The sequence below is a fragment of the Lonchura striata genome, chromosome 13, assembly GCF_050655825.1.
Source record: "Lonchura striata isolate lonStrDom1 chromosome 13, ASM5065582v1, whole genome shotgun sequence".
Lineage (NCBI taxonomy): Eukaryota > Metazoa > Chordata > Aves > Passeriformes > Estrildidae > Lonchura > Lonchura striata.
This window is the reverse complement of record NC_140715.1, coordinates 8,504,575-8,518,365: the sequence shown is the minus strand read 5'-3', so window position 1 is coordinate 8,518,365 and position 13,791 is coordinate 8,504,575. Positions and strand designations below refer to the sequence as shown.

The 13,791-nt window shown below is 40.8% G+C and overlaps 1 protein-coding gene across 2 annotated transcripts; it reads left to right on the top strand.

Moving 5' to 3' along the window:
• The first annotated feature begins 243 nt into the window (after positions 1-243).
• MAT2B (methionine adenosyltransferase 2 non-catalytic beta subunit) lies at positions 244-13,326 on the top strand. Of its 2 annotated transcripts, none has more exons than XM_021549457.4 (7): positions 244-380; positions 5,243-5,437; positions 6,307-6,421; positions 6,702-6,854; positions 9,528-9,721; positions 10,630-10,743; positions 11,750-13,326. In XM_021549457.4, the coding sequence occupies exons 1-7, from the start codon at positions 360-362 to the stop codon at positions 11,918-11,920; spliced, it is 963 nt and encodes a 320-aa protein (XP_021405132.1). In that variant the 5' UTR covers positions 244-359; the 3' UTR covers positions 11,921-13,326. The 2 variants fall into 2 exon arrangements, with proteins under 2 accessions (XP_021405132.1, XP_021405131.1); XM_021549456.3 differs by lacking the exon at positions 244-380 and adding an exon at positions 2,220-2,361.
• The last annotated feature ends 465 nt before the right edge of the window (positions 13,327-13,791 follow it).

Sequence of the window (13,791 nt, the reverse complement as noted above, 5' to 3'; positions counted from 1 at the left end):
AGCCCTCCTCCTGTTTGCTATAAAGGACAAACTGTATAAGACTCGGTGCCAGTGCTTTGAATGATCTCATGCACACAATGGCCGTGCTTGCCTCATGCTGGCTGTTACGAGGTAAAAATTTAAGCTCGTACTGAGCTGCTTAAATGGTACCACTGGGACCAGACCAAAAGCTTAACAGGAATTGGAGCCACACGTGATGCAGGGCTGGGATTTGTGTTTTGGTTTCAAAGGTCAGCAGAGCCAGTGCTGCTCTCAGTCCATGTGCTCTCTGCAGGCACAGCAGACAAAGGGACAAGTGCAGTTGAACTGCAGTGATTTCCTGGGCTGCTAATTCCCTCTGTGGTTTGGCAGTGCCCAAAATGCTGCTGGAAATGGAGCAGGTAAGGCTCTGCATATTTGCATTAACAGGTTGCTACCACTTTGGTTACAAAATCAAGAGAAAAGCAAACAAGGAGGAGAGAGGGAGACTTAATTATGCTTTAGTCTCTGTGAATTACAGCCTGAAATGTTAATTTAATGAGTGGTCCATTTAATCACCCAGGGATGCATAATGCTTAAGTGACTGTGATCTAGACAACAGTACAATTCTTATTGTTAATCATAGTGTTTCACAAAGTGGATGTAACAATAATAAAGAAATTGAAAGTATAGGTAGAACACTACAGAACTTGAGGTAAATATTTGAGGAAAAAATATATAATGAAAACACAAAAACTACATATAAGTTAACTTATTCTGGTGACAAAGATGTTATTTTACAGACTGATTTATGATGATAGCTTGAGATTTCAGTGTTCATGCTTTTGCTGTTTTTCTCTTCTGAGCCTGGAAGACAGTTTTAATTTCTCCATCATGCTTTTTGTTGAAATGCACAGGGAGCTCTTCCAAGCAGTGTTGGGAGGAGATGGTGTAACATCAGGTGTACTAGTTCTTACCTCCATGCTGCTAAACAGTTTGGTATTTCTTTGAAGATTCTTTTTTATTTCAAGATATCAATTACTGATATTTTGAAGTAGAATTCTAAGGTTAATGGAAGGCAATTAAATGTGAATAGTTTGTTACAGGGGGGGAAAAAAGGAGCATCTGTATTTCATGAAGGCAGAAACTGGCTGAAGTGGTTTTTTACATATCTATGCCTTTTTGTCCTTTAAATGTTAGCTGTTTGTCATAAATATAATTTACAATATTCTATAAAGTTTTATTAAACTTTGATAGACTTTTCTGGTTTTCTTCCTTCAGTATTTCCAATTAAAACTATTTTAACCAAGTTAAGTTGAAATAAATTCATTGTCACAGATACAAGTGTGAAGTAGCTACAGTGAGTTTTAGCCAGTTGTTTTTATGCATCTACTTGAGTTCTCTTGCAAGGCACAGTCTCTGCCTTTGTGGGTCAAAAATGGTACTGTAACACTTTGTATACAGTATCCTGTTACCTTCAAAACTTTGAGTTGAAAAAGAAATCAAACCTGTCACCTTGTAAGCATGATACATACAGGAGCAGTACTGTAAGCACTGATTGCTCTCTCAAAAACAACCTCTCCTTCTCTGGGATTTACCAGTTGGTTTTACATCAAACTCTGGATAAAAGCAATTTGGAAATGCTTCTTTTTCTCCACTCTAAAACGCGGTATTAAGTAATTTTTAGTGAATATGTGGCAGAACTATATGCAGTATCAGTAGATATTTTGGTCTAATTCTGAAGTTCCAATTTATTTTTTTACAAACGAGGACTCACAATAGAAAGTTCACAGTTTCAACAGGGGAAGCGTGCTCAGATGTTAAAACGCACGGCAGTGACTTTTGTTAGATGAAAGCACCATGAAGAGGAGCCGGTCCTGCAGGTAAGGCAGCCGCGGTGCTCGCGGTGTGCCGGGAGCAGCGGGCCCCTCTGCTCCCCTTCTCCCGCGGGGCGGCCGGGGCTCGGCGCCGCGGGGCGGCCGGGGCTCGGCGCCGCGGGGCGGCCGGGGCTCGGCGCCGCGGGGCGGCCGGGGCTCGGCGCCGCGGGGCGGCCGGGGCTCGGCGCCGCGGGGCGGCCGGGGCTCGGCGCTCCCTCACGGCTCCCGCCCGTCTGTCCCTCACGCAGTTCCCCGCCCCGCGGGGCGCTCCTGCCCCTTTAAATGCCCGTCCTGGCCCCGCCCCCTCCGGCGCGCCCCGGCCAATGAGCGTGCGGCGGCGGCGGCGCGTGCGTGGGGCGCGGGCGCCCCCTGCGGCGCGGCGCTGGGCAGGGCGCGGCGCCTCCCTCGCGCAGCGCCGGGAGCCGCGGGCGCGCAGCGGCGCCAGGCCCGGCCCGGCCCCGCCATGGTGGGCCGGGAGAAGGAGCTCAGGATCCGCTTCGCGCCGGGACGCTGCGAGCTCGTGGAGGTGAGGGCGGAGGGGCCGGCAGCCCGCCGCGGGGCCGCTGTGCGGCGCGGGGCCGGGCGGGCAGGCCCGGAGCGCTGACGCGCTGGCGGCGGGGCCGGGCGCGGGGGGCCGAGGGCGCCCGGAGGGGCCGCGGGTGCCCGGGGGGCGCGGCCGGGGGCGCCGCGGGCTCCGGGAGCCGGGGCGTGTCGTGTCCGCGCGGAGCGGCGCCGGGACGCTGCGCGGGCCGCCCGCCGCGCTCGGGGGTCGCGGCGCCGCTCCGGGCGGGCCGGGGCTCGGGGAAGGGCTCGGGGGTGGAGGCCGTGTGCGGCGGTTCCGCGGACCGACCCCTCCGCTGTCCCACAGGTGTACGTGAGCTGCCGCAGCAAGGAGGACTGGCCGTGTAGGGAAGGGCAGAGCAACTTCTGCCGACACCAGTGTAGGTTCACCTGTCATTCCGAGCCTTCGGAGAGCTCCAGGCTTTGCCTTTTGCTTTCTGTGGCTGCCGGGCATGTCAGAGCTGACGGAGCTCAGGCTCACCTTCCCTTCCCTGTAGTGACTCGTATCTCATCGGATCTTTCACAATCCTTTTACACTAGTAAAAGATTTGCTTCTGCGTTTTGGCAACTATTCCTTAAAATTGGCGTTTTCAGTTCATTATGATTTTCTAAAGAAAGTTATAAAGCTTGAAAAACTTTATGAAAAACTGTAAAAGTGCTTGTTTTTGGTTTTCAATTTGAAGTGCATGATATTTTGTTCTTGTTATAATTTATGCTGTTATTTTATATTTTGGTACTGTCTGCAAAGTGATCTGGTGTCTCATAAAGGCTATTTTTAAATCAAATAATGCTGTGACTTGTTTATTTGAATTGAGACTTCTAAACACAATAGATTTTTGTTGATCGTGGTTAATGTGGACACCACATAACATTAAATGAGATGACAAAATTGCATGTTTCAGTAGTGTTAGATGACCACAGAAATGCTGCTGCAGCTAGATGATGTGCTGTGAAGGAGCAAGGCAGCATGCAGGGCAAGAGTTCCTTTGTTCAGGTTCTGTATCACTGGATTGTTAAAACTTGTGTCAAGAAGAGGTTCAAACTGGTAATTAGTTGGTGGTGGATTTATGAGAACCATTCATCATTTGTCTTGCTCTTTCAGAAACGAGTGATTGCAATCAATTACTCTTGCAGACAGCAGTAGTAGCATGCAAGCTGTGTTTGGTGAAAGCTGTGTTTGTGTCCAGTTCAAGCTGTGCTGCTGATGTAACATCCTCTTCATTATATACAAAATAAACAAACTTAGGTGAATAAGGTTCTAAAACATCAGAATTTGCAAATTTTGTGTTGGTCACTTCCTACTTACTGAAGATATTCAGTGATGTTTTTAGAGAACCTTTTGACTTTGATCTGCAGCAAGTGTTGGATATTTATTAGGGGGCACCTCTGGCTGTGGAAGCCCTGATCATAGGTCCTGTGACACTGTGCAGAGAAGTAGTACAGAAGAAAATAATAGTTGCATGTTCTTGCTTATGCTGTTCTGAGAAGACTGGGTTGCCTTAAAAATAAACCAGCTTGTGTTGTCAGGTAAAATTTAAGGATAAAAGTAACTTTTTGAAATGTCACTTGTTATAGTCTGTCATTTTCAGGCAACTGTCCCGATGTAAATTATTAATTTTCATCTAGTATAAATGGGAATAAATTAGCCTTCTTCTGGTGATTGAGAGTTGAGAAAAATGCATGCACCGTGCTGGGAACTTGGAACAATTGTTTTGGGTAGGCTGTTTCCATCATGCCCCTCTGCATTTACCCTTATGGAACAAAAGCTTTTTAACTGCAAGGGTGAAAGACAGTAATTTGGGGGTGATTGCTGTGGCTTCCTGTGCTGCAATCAAAAAGTAGCAGTCTGGTACAATGCTTAGAAATTACTGAGCTATTGAGATTGCATAGCAGAAAGCATTCTGTGATGCACAGAATTATAGTAATTTGTCACAGATTGTACTTGTCTGTAAAGTGGTCAGGAAATCAAAGATTTGTGGGTTCTGCACACCCAAACTTTTTTCTGCACAGGCATGGTAAAGATATGCTTTCATTTTTGTTTTTAGGTGGCATTTTTTGCATTTATTCATGGTGGAAACAGAAAGAAAGCATTAAAGGAAAGTAAACATTGCAGAGACAGACACAGATCTTGTGTTTGCTGTCTTAAAAACTTCATTTTCTAGTGAGGGGTGGGATGAAGTTCATGTGTGCTGATGTTCACAGCTGTCCCAAGGACCAAAATGTTCAGGAGCTGAAGTACAGCTTTAATCTGTTGTATAGATTGAGAGCTGAATTGTCAAATTGCTTCTAAATGCATATTGTAAAATTGACATTTGTATCTCAGTTTTGCTTACTCTTAGACTATTGTGTTGAATAACAATGAATTACCCTTCCATTTAATAATAAAATTCAAGATTTTATTTACTACGGTAAGTTAAATTGTAGTGCTGCAGCTCCTAACAGGCACAGTCTATCCAGAATTATATGCTGTAGGATTTGGGCCCTATATGTTACATCTTCTGGGTCCATTTTCTAAAGAAATTAGTTCCCTCCTTTAAGATTGCACAAAGTTACCAGCTTTTGAATTTAAAATTCTGTCTCCAGTAGTGGTTTGGATTGTTGTAGAAGTAAATGAGTTTCTCACTAGAGTTTTGTTTTCATTACCTTTGAATATATGGTTAAATAGTTGACTGGCTGCAGTGCTGTCCTCACAGATGCTGCTGTTGAATAGGGCACTCCAAAAGACTCAGGAGAAGCTTTTTTTAATACAGTAGCCTCTGACTATAGTTTTTCATACTTTTCAAGAAAAAAAAAAGGAGTAAAAAATTCCAGTAGAAACAAAACTTTTCCTGTTGTCATTTCCCTAGGAAGATGTTGATATTCCCAGTAGGAGAGTTTTGATCACTGGTGCTACGGGACTTCTTGGCAGAGCTGTGTTTAAAGAATTCAATGAAAATAATTGGAACACAGTTGGTTGTGGATACAGGAGAGCTCAGCCCAGATTTGAACATGTTAATCTTCTGGACTCTATTGCAGTTCATGACATTATCCATGATTTTCAGGTATGTTTCTGGAGTATAAAGAGGATGGGAGGGGTACATTATGTGTGCTGTAGTCAGCTGTTGGTGCTGCGGAGTTCTGGGGCGGGAGCAGGGCTGGTGCTTTGGCAGAGCTCTGACAGAGGTGTGTGTTCTGCCCCACCCAGAGCAGAGCTTTGCTCTGTAGCTACAGACAGCTCTGGGCTTTGCTGTGCTGGCCACAGGCAGGCTGCAGGCACAGCTGTACGTGCCAGCACACTGCAAAGAGTTATTCTGAGTTATTACTGAGTTTTTATTAAGAGTTAATACTGAGTTATTCACTCAGTAACATGTCAATAGGCATTTCTGGGGAAGTGAAGGAATATTTAAACACAACACCAGTAACTCTGTGTAATGTGCAGTGTTCACAGTTTTTTCAGTCTGAGCGCCAAGAGGAATATATAAAACCTGAAATACACTATCCAGAGTGCCATTCTATAGAATAGTCAATATCATCTTAGTAATCTGCAAATGTAAAGTAAGCCATGAGTAAATAGCTTAGTAAAAATTTTTAGTACCCTTGTATGTGTGAGAGATCTATCTTATATTAATATATATTTTACTGTACAGAGTTAAAAAGAAAAAAATCCCCACAACTTCAGAGATGCTGTAAGATTGAAGCTACTGAAGACCATAATTACACAATTCATGATAAATGTTTTTTGTATCTTGAAACAGCATGATTTTATTATAAAATGTTAGTAAGGAAAAGGTGTTCCTCAGAATTCCAGAATTAAAAATAACAATGGTGTTTTTATTACTTAGTTTTGCCTGAGGGGTGTCATCGCTAGAGTTAGGGTGCAACTGCCATCTCTTGACATGTTGGTTGTTTAAAATTAGTCTTTAATTTCCAGCCTCATGTTATAGTGCACTGTGCTGCTGAGAGAAGGCCAGATGTTGTAGAAGGTCAACCAGATGCTGCTTCTCAGCTCAATGTGGCTGCTTCAGCAAATGTAGCAAAGGAGGCAGGTAAGGAGACCTCATCTCATGGATTTGTGTCTGGTCAAAATCCTGCATCTGTTTATACAGGACATCAGTACACACAGTGCAAGTGTCAATGTCACTTCTGCATCAGTGTGCTGCTGATCTTTTTTCCGTAAGAGTCCTTCACTCTGTAGGATCAGGGAGCAGACAAAGCAGAAGGAATGGATGTGCATGGAAGATGAATCCTTGGGAGATTTAAGGGTCTATTGGGATTTCAAAGACAGCATGAATTAATACAAATTATCTATAAACATTTTCTTCCTAGCTGGAGTTGGAGCATTTCTGATCTACATCAGTACAGACTATGTATTTGATGGAACAAGCCCTCCATATAAAGAGACTGATGTACCAAATCCCCTGAATTTATATGGTAAAACCAAACTGGAGGGTGAGAAGGCTGTTCTGGAAAACAATGAAGGTAAGACACTCAATGAAGGTAAAGACACTCAATCAAAAAAACTGTATTTTTAATACAGACTTTCTATTTTTTCTATTTTAACTTAGTTATATGTTAGCTTAGTAGACTCCTAAGTCAACAATGAAGTTGCAAAACCATGGAAGCAAGCTTCAGAGAAGAATGTGATTAGGAGTTGGTCTCCTTGCTCATGAGCAATTCCTCTTGCTTATATCTTGATTAAAGCTGTTATTTCTCACCTGTTCCAGTCTTCATTCATGTTATTTGTCTCTCCCTGATGGACATTCATAAACCTTTGTCTGTTGTGGATCTGCTGTTCCTAAGGAAAAACAATATACTTCATTCAATATATAGCTGCAGTAATTTATGGGGATGCATTGCAAGTGTTGTCAGTGTATGTTTACTTAAAAGGAGAACCAGACCTGTGATTCAGTAATAATACAGCTCAAATCAACTTGGAGTCTTGCTACTCTTTGGGTTTTGCTGTATTATGTATACCAACAGGCCACCCATTTTGGTTTTACTCACCTGCACACATCAGATTCCTGCCTGTAACACTTTCTAATGGGTTAATAACATACTTATGGTTTTAAACAATGAGTTTTTTTTAAAAGTTTGCTTACATCTTTTCTTAATGAAAATTTGGCACACAAAATATACAAACATAATTTATAAAATTATACTTCAGGGAAAAGAGCATGTTATCTTTAATTGAAGCTTATTTCTTGTATAAAAGAGAGATTTGGCTAATTTTGGGTAGTGCACTGTCAGTGTCCAGTTACAGATTATAAGGAAAGAAGCACTTGTACTTTATCAGAAAATCTGAAGAAAGTAATCTCAGTGCAAATGCAGAAGAGGCTTCTGATACACTGTGGTTCTGTGCTTCCCACCAGAGAACCAAGTTATTGATAAATTAGTGTGGTGGTCTTCCAGTAAGTAAACATATGCTGTATATGATGGATCTGGCATTACTAGTAAGAAGGAAACTTAGTAAAAAAAAAAAGTCTCATTTAAGTAAAAATAAATTTAAATGACAAGTTTTTCACTCCACCTCTAGATTAAATACAATCTCCAGATTTGACTGTGGATGCTATTTGCTCCCTATTCTAGACTGGCAATGAAGATAAGACTTTACCAAATCCAAGGATGTATGGGTATCTTCCCCCAGCTCAGCACTGCCATTTGGTTTCGTAACCTTTTGGAGCAGGATTTGTCAGGCAGAAGTGGGTTGCAGCAGTGGTATTATTAGCAGGGGGATTGTTGAGGTGGTGCTGAGTGAAGAGTTTGAAAATATGAGTTCTCTTGATTCGTACAAATACAAGTGTTTTCCATGTACTGGTGTTCCAACCTCTGATTTGCTGATATGGTGTAGGTAGACTTCCATTGGCCAAATCTATAGCTGTGTGAAGAACTGCCCTGTCCATTTCTGTTGTAAAATGCAAAAATCTCCAGTAAGTGGTTTTAACATTTTTTTAAAAAGATACTTTACTTTGCTTAGAAGGGAATACATGCTTATAAATATATATGTATGTATAAAGTCATGCTTACAGAACTACAAAGTGTCAGGAGGTCCTCAGAGCTGTTAGTCATGAGGCTGATCCTCTCCATGTTCCAGAGAGCTGAGAATGAAAGGAAGGCAGCTGTCTTCTCAAAGAATTAACATTCTTAAAGCAGTTGAAACATGGATTTTTCAACTAGTATTTAAAGAGAGGAAAAGCATATATACTGAGTGACCAAATAATTGCATCTAGTTCAGCAGAAAATCAGTGTCATGTTTGGTACCTATTTGTTTTTCTTGACTAAGTACTTATTCTAGTTTGCTTCTCTGTGAGAATTATTTGTGTTAGCTTTTTCTGTTTGTCTCTCTAATAGCTATAGCATTTTCTTCCAAGTATATTAAGAATGGCAATTTTTTGATGACTTCAGCTTCTAATTTCAGGTCCGATGTTTTTTGTTTTTTCTTTCAGCAAAACTGTTACTTTTAAGTAATTTGTCATAGTCTTGGATTTCTCCTCAGAGGCTTTTTGAGTCTTCATGACAGAGATAGACTAGTATGATGTATTCCATCATAAAATATGCTTCTCTTTGCATTTTGTTAATTTCTTAAATCACTGTCCTGGAATCTAACATTGTTTACTATTGTGTTCTGTAAACCTATTCCTTATTTGTCAAGTTTAATTTATTTCAAGGTTCATGTCTTTTTTTTTTCTGCAAAATAATATAGTCCTTTTTATGGGAGCTTCTGCATGATGGGTGCAATTTATGTCTGAATATGATGACCTGTGATTGATGGGAATTTTTCTCCTTGCTCTTACCCAGTGAGGATGGGGAGGGCTAGAGTAACTGCACAGAGTAGTCGGGGTTTTAAATTTTTAAATTTTTGTTCTAACACAAACAGGCATCTTTATGCAGTTAATGAAAGCTTGTTAACTTTCTGGAAATAAATGGCATAAATGAAAAAAAAGAATAATAATACAATAATGTCTATAATCTTAGTGTTTATAAACTGGCTTTGATATAAATTAAAATTATATTCCATAAGCTAACACACTGCTTGCATTTTATTTGTGATTTGTAGATGCTTAATATGATCAGCATATTTCTTAACACTTCCACTTTTCAGAATGTGCTGTAACATCAGTACTCACCTATGACCTAAAATGTTACCTCTTTTAGAAACTGCAGTGCTTAGGATTCCTGTCTTGTATGGAGAGGTGGAAAGACTGGAGGAAAGTGCTGTGACAGTTATGTTTGATAAAGTGCAGTTCAGTAATAAATCTGCTAACATGGACCACTGGCAGCAGAGATTTCCTACCAATGTCAAGGATGTAGCAGCTGTTTGCAGACAACTAGCAGAGAAGAGAATGCTGGTAAGAATGGCAAGAAGTGAGCCTCTGCAAGGGGAAAATAGTTGGAGTTCTCAGCTTTGCTTCTGAACAACTGAGAACTGCGCAACCTCTGGATTATTTGCGCTTTTGGAATGCTGGAAAGGAGGAAAGAACTGGCTGTAATACTATCTGTTCATGACTGTGAGGGTATTGTGGTCTTTGAAACAAAAGTGGTTGAAGGGATCAGACAGAACCTTCTGAAAGTTCTCTTGTGTCTTCTGGTATAGAGGAGAGAATTAGAAATGCTGAATTTATTCTGATATGCCTTTTACAAATTGATAGTTGGAACTAAAAAACCCATGTGGTTGAATGCAATTCTCAAAGGTGCCATTGTTTATTGTATTAACAATACCGAAGTGGCCAAACAATGCCTCTGGGCTGAAGTGCTTCCTTGTATTTGTTCACCACAGCACCTTCAGATTACCATCTTTGCAAGGTAACAGAACCAAACAACAAACAACCACCTTCATGTTTTTCACATGGTAGCTTTGAAAACATGGACTGGACTAGTACAGGGTTTGCAGTTTAACATTCAGAATGTGTGTTATGCCTTTTGACTTTGTTTTTGAGTAAGTGAACATCACAGAACAGCTGAGTTTCTCCTCCCCAGCTCTTTGAATTTGCTTGGTTGGTGGGCAGCTCCTTTTCCTCCTCCACAAACTGTGTGTGAGATCAGATCAGATAGAAGTAACACCAGTTTCCAGTCTCAGTTGCTGGTCAGGTGTTCTAGAAAAGGATACAGATTTTTCTAGAACATGACTGAGGTGCTGGAAGATGCCTTTTGAGATAGGGTCTTGCTGGATGCTAATTCTGCCCAGTTCTTGCACAGGAATTAGCCTGAGGGCCAGCTGAATGCTTCCTTTCATCTGTGTTTCCTCTTTCTTCTCTAGGACCCATCAATAAAAGGAACCTTTCACTGGTCTGGCAATGAACAGATGACTAAATATGAGATGGCCTGTGCAATTGCAGATGCTTTCAACCTTCCCAGCAGCCACTTGAGACCAGTAAGTGATGTGTTGTTGGACCTGTAGGCAGACAGATGTGCCTGATCATTGCAAGTAGCAGGTCTCCCAGTGGCTGTACAAGTGAGCTTCTTCTTCAGGACAGGCTCTGCATGTCCAGCACAGAAGCTCTGTTGCTGAGTGGGGCTGGCTGGTATCAAGCTCGAGAAAAAAACAGCTGCTTTGATCTGCTGAATTAGGAAAATTACACAGTCAGTCAGACACCAGTTTCCCAGTCTGCAGTGTAATGGTATTTCTGCAGAACAGTTCCCCTCAGTCACAAGCAAATCTGTACTTTCATGTTAGATTGATAGAACACTAACTTGAAGATAGGGCTTTGTAATGCAATGTCCAGATTTATTTCTGAGTACATGCACTTAAGAACTGCAATTTTTTTTTGCTTTGCTTAAAACACCTGTCCTGCAGTTTTATTGATACTTGAGGCTACTCTTAAAGACATACTGGTAATGTGATAGGCATATAACATGTCAAGATTTTACCTATGTACAAAATAAATTCTGAGGATTCAGAATTGGTGAACACTGAAACTGAAATGTGGCTTGGAAGATGGAAGAACAACACTGGAGAGCACTTAGTCTTAATTTTTTCTGCCCAACTCTATTTTTCTTCAAGACATGGTTGTCTTCATAATGATCAAAACATGGTTCTGTTTACATTCTGGAGCATTCCTTGTGATGATAATCACAGAGTGAAAATATGAAAAAAAATGTTGAAAAACACAAATAGTATCAGTAAAGAGAGTGACAAAAATTTGCCTTAAGACAGTTCACATGGCATAATGAGTTGAAATAAAGTCAACTATAAAAAAAGCAAATAGCAAAAAAATCCAAACCAAAAAAACCTGCAAAAAATAGAAGAGAGGAGGTAACCATACGTGTATAGAAAGCTGTGAAGAAGAAGTTCTAATGTACATGTACAAGAATTTTTTTGTCACTTCTGTTTACTTATTGGTGTGGGTGTTGTTTTTGTCTCTTGTTTCTGTTTTTAGATTACTGATAGCCCAGTTGTGGGTGCTCTTCGTCCAAAGAACGCTCAGCTGGACTGCTCCAAGTTAGAGATGCTGGGGATAGGTCAGAGAACACCATTTCGAGCTGGGATCAGAGAGTCACTTTGGCCTTTCCTTGTTGACAAGAGATGGAGGCAGACAGTCTTCCATTAGTTTGTAACTTTTTTAGTAAAAGTATGGTATGTGGCACTTTTTTAAAAGAAAAAAATAGTTTTGTATGAGTGTTCTTAAATTGTGACATTTATGAGCTTTCATTTAATTGGGTAAACAAATGGTCTTGCACTAGTGAAACTTAGCCTAAAAAAAGTTCAGTGACAAAAACTGAGCCTATTTGATGTCATGGATTTTTTCCTTCCATTTATACCAGTATATCTTGATATCTTTTCTTGGTGCATTGAGGTTCTTAGTAATGAGTACTGTGTGATGCTAAGAATGACTCGGATCACTTGCTGACTTACTTTTGGCTGAAATATGTTGTTGATGCTTAAGGTCTGTGCCATTGTTGTATATACCATTTCTCGTCATTAAAAGACATGGTCAGTTACTTTATCACCAAAAATCTGAGGTTTTTGTTTTTAATTTCTGAACATGGTGTTCTTAGGGAGTTAAGCTGAAGTAGGAATCCTTAAATGTTTTGCTTGAGCTCTGATCAAAATGTTTTTTTAAAAAGTGAAACTTTATTTTTGCAATTATCAAGTGTACTTTTTATGCTTGAAATATTTTCAGAATGTTCTGTAAATTGAATGCCTGCAGCTTTGTATTTGTACAGTAAGTTGTATGCATTTGTTTTATGGTGACTTATAAAAGCTAGGGGGAGGGTGGGGACAACAGGCAACCAATAGCTTTGACCTGGGTTTTTTTGGGTGAGGGATTGGAGTTGAAGGATTTTTTTTTTCCTGGGTGTTTGTTTGTTTTTTGTATGAAAGCACAAAATATCTTCATCCTTCTCTTCCCTTTTTGGGGACAGCATTTGCAACTTGTTATTAATGAAAGATGTTTGTTAGTACATGGAAGATGGAGAGGAAGGGTGATCAATAATTTGTAGCACTGCAGCAGCTTTTGCACAGACTGTCAGACCCGGCAGTGCTGCAGCTTGTTGTGGAACAGCAAAGTGTGTGTGCTGAAGGTTTGCAGCATAATAAAACCAATATAAGACAGTCTTTAAAGCTGGACTCAATAGCCAGGTAATGTAGAGGAAGAACATTGTAAGGCTTTGCTTCCTTTTGGAGTTGTAGAATCAACAATATTTTGTTTTGATATTGCTAGCAGATTAATAGTAAAGCTAGTAAAAAGTCCAGTTGGATGATCATTTATTTTCCTGAGGCTGAAATGAAAGGGAAGGGAAAGATGTTCAGATTTATTTTTTTTTAAAGTGTGTGGGGGAGACACATGCAAAAATAGACCAATCAAAGGTCTTGTAAGGGTCAGCTTCACATCAGTCATTTCATTTCAACTGGCATATGCTAAGCATTCATAATCCCAGTTTGTTTTAATCTGAAGTCCTGATACACACATGGTAACCTGTCTCCAAAATAAATATATATTGCCAGCATGAGAAACAGTCGTTGATTCTTTCTTTACCATCAGGATTTGTTTGTCTGAATCAGAAATGTTTGCAATTCTTCTTAAAATCTGTGTGCCCTTTCAACGTTGGGGTTTTTTCCCCCTCTTTAATTCAATTAATTATTTCCAGACTTGGATTAGATCGGATCAGTTTCTCTGTCAGTGTCACTGCCTTGGACATGTGATAAATGTACACACAAAAGATAGAGAATGTGTTCATTTCTGCCAGGGTAGTGATTGTGGAAGTATTGCAATACAGAGTACTGCTTGAGTCCTCATCCAAGGGTTGTTAGAGGTTTATATTCATTTATTCATTGCTGTCTGTCAGCAGTGGGCATAAAGGAAGAAAAATCACTGGTTTTAAAGTCTCACTTTCAGTTCAAGCTGACGATTCTGTCGAAGCCCAGCAGAGCAGGAGGTGGTGTGTGTCTCAAACACTGACAGCTGGATGGTTGCAGAGC

Bases quoted from the DNA above. Each gene is read 5' to 3' on its own strand.
- MAT2B (XM_021549456.3), top strand. From the start codon at position 2,299: ATGGTGGGCCGGGAGAAGGAGCTCAGGATCCGCTTCGCGCCGGGACGC. The intron at 6,422-6,701 runs GTAAGGAGACCT...TTTTCTTCCTAG, and splicing joins AAATGTAGCAAAGGAGGCAG to CTGGAGTTGGAGCATTTCTG. The intron at 6,855-9,527 runs GTAAGACACTCA...TACCTCTTTTAG, and splicing joins TGTTCTGGAAAACAATGAAG to AAACTGCAGTGCTTAGGATT.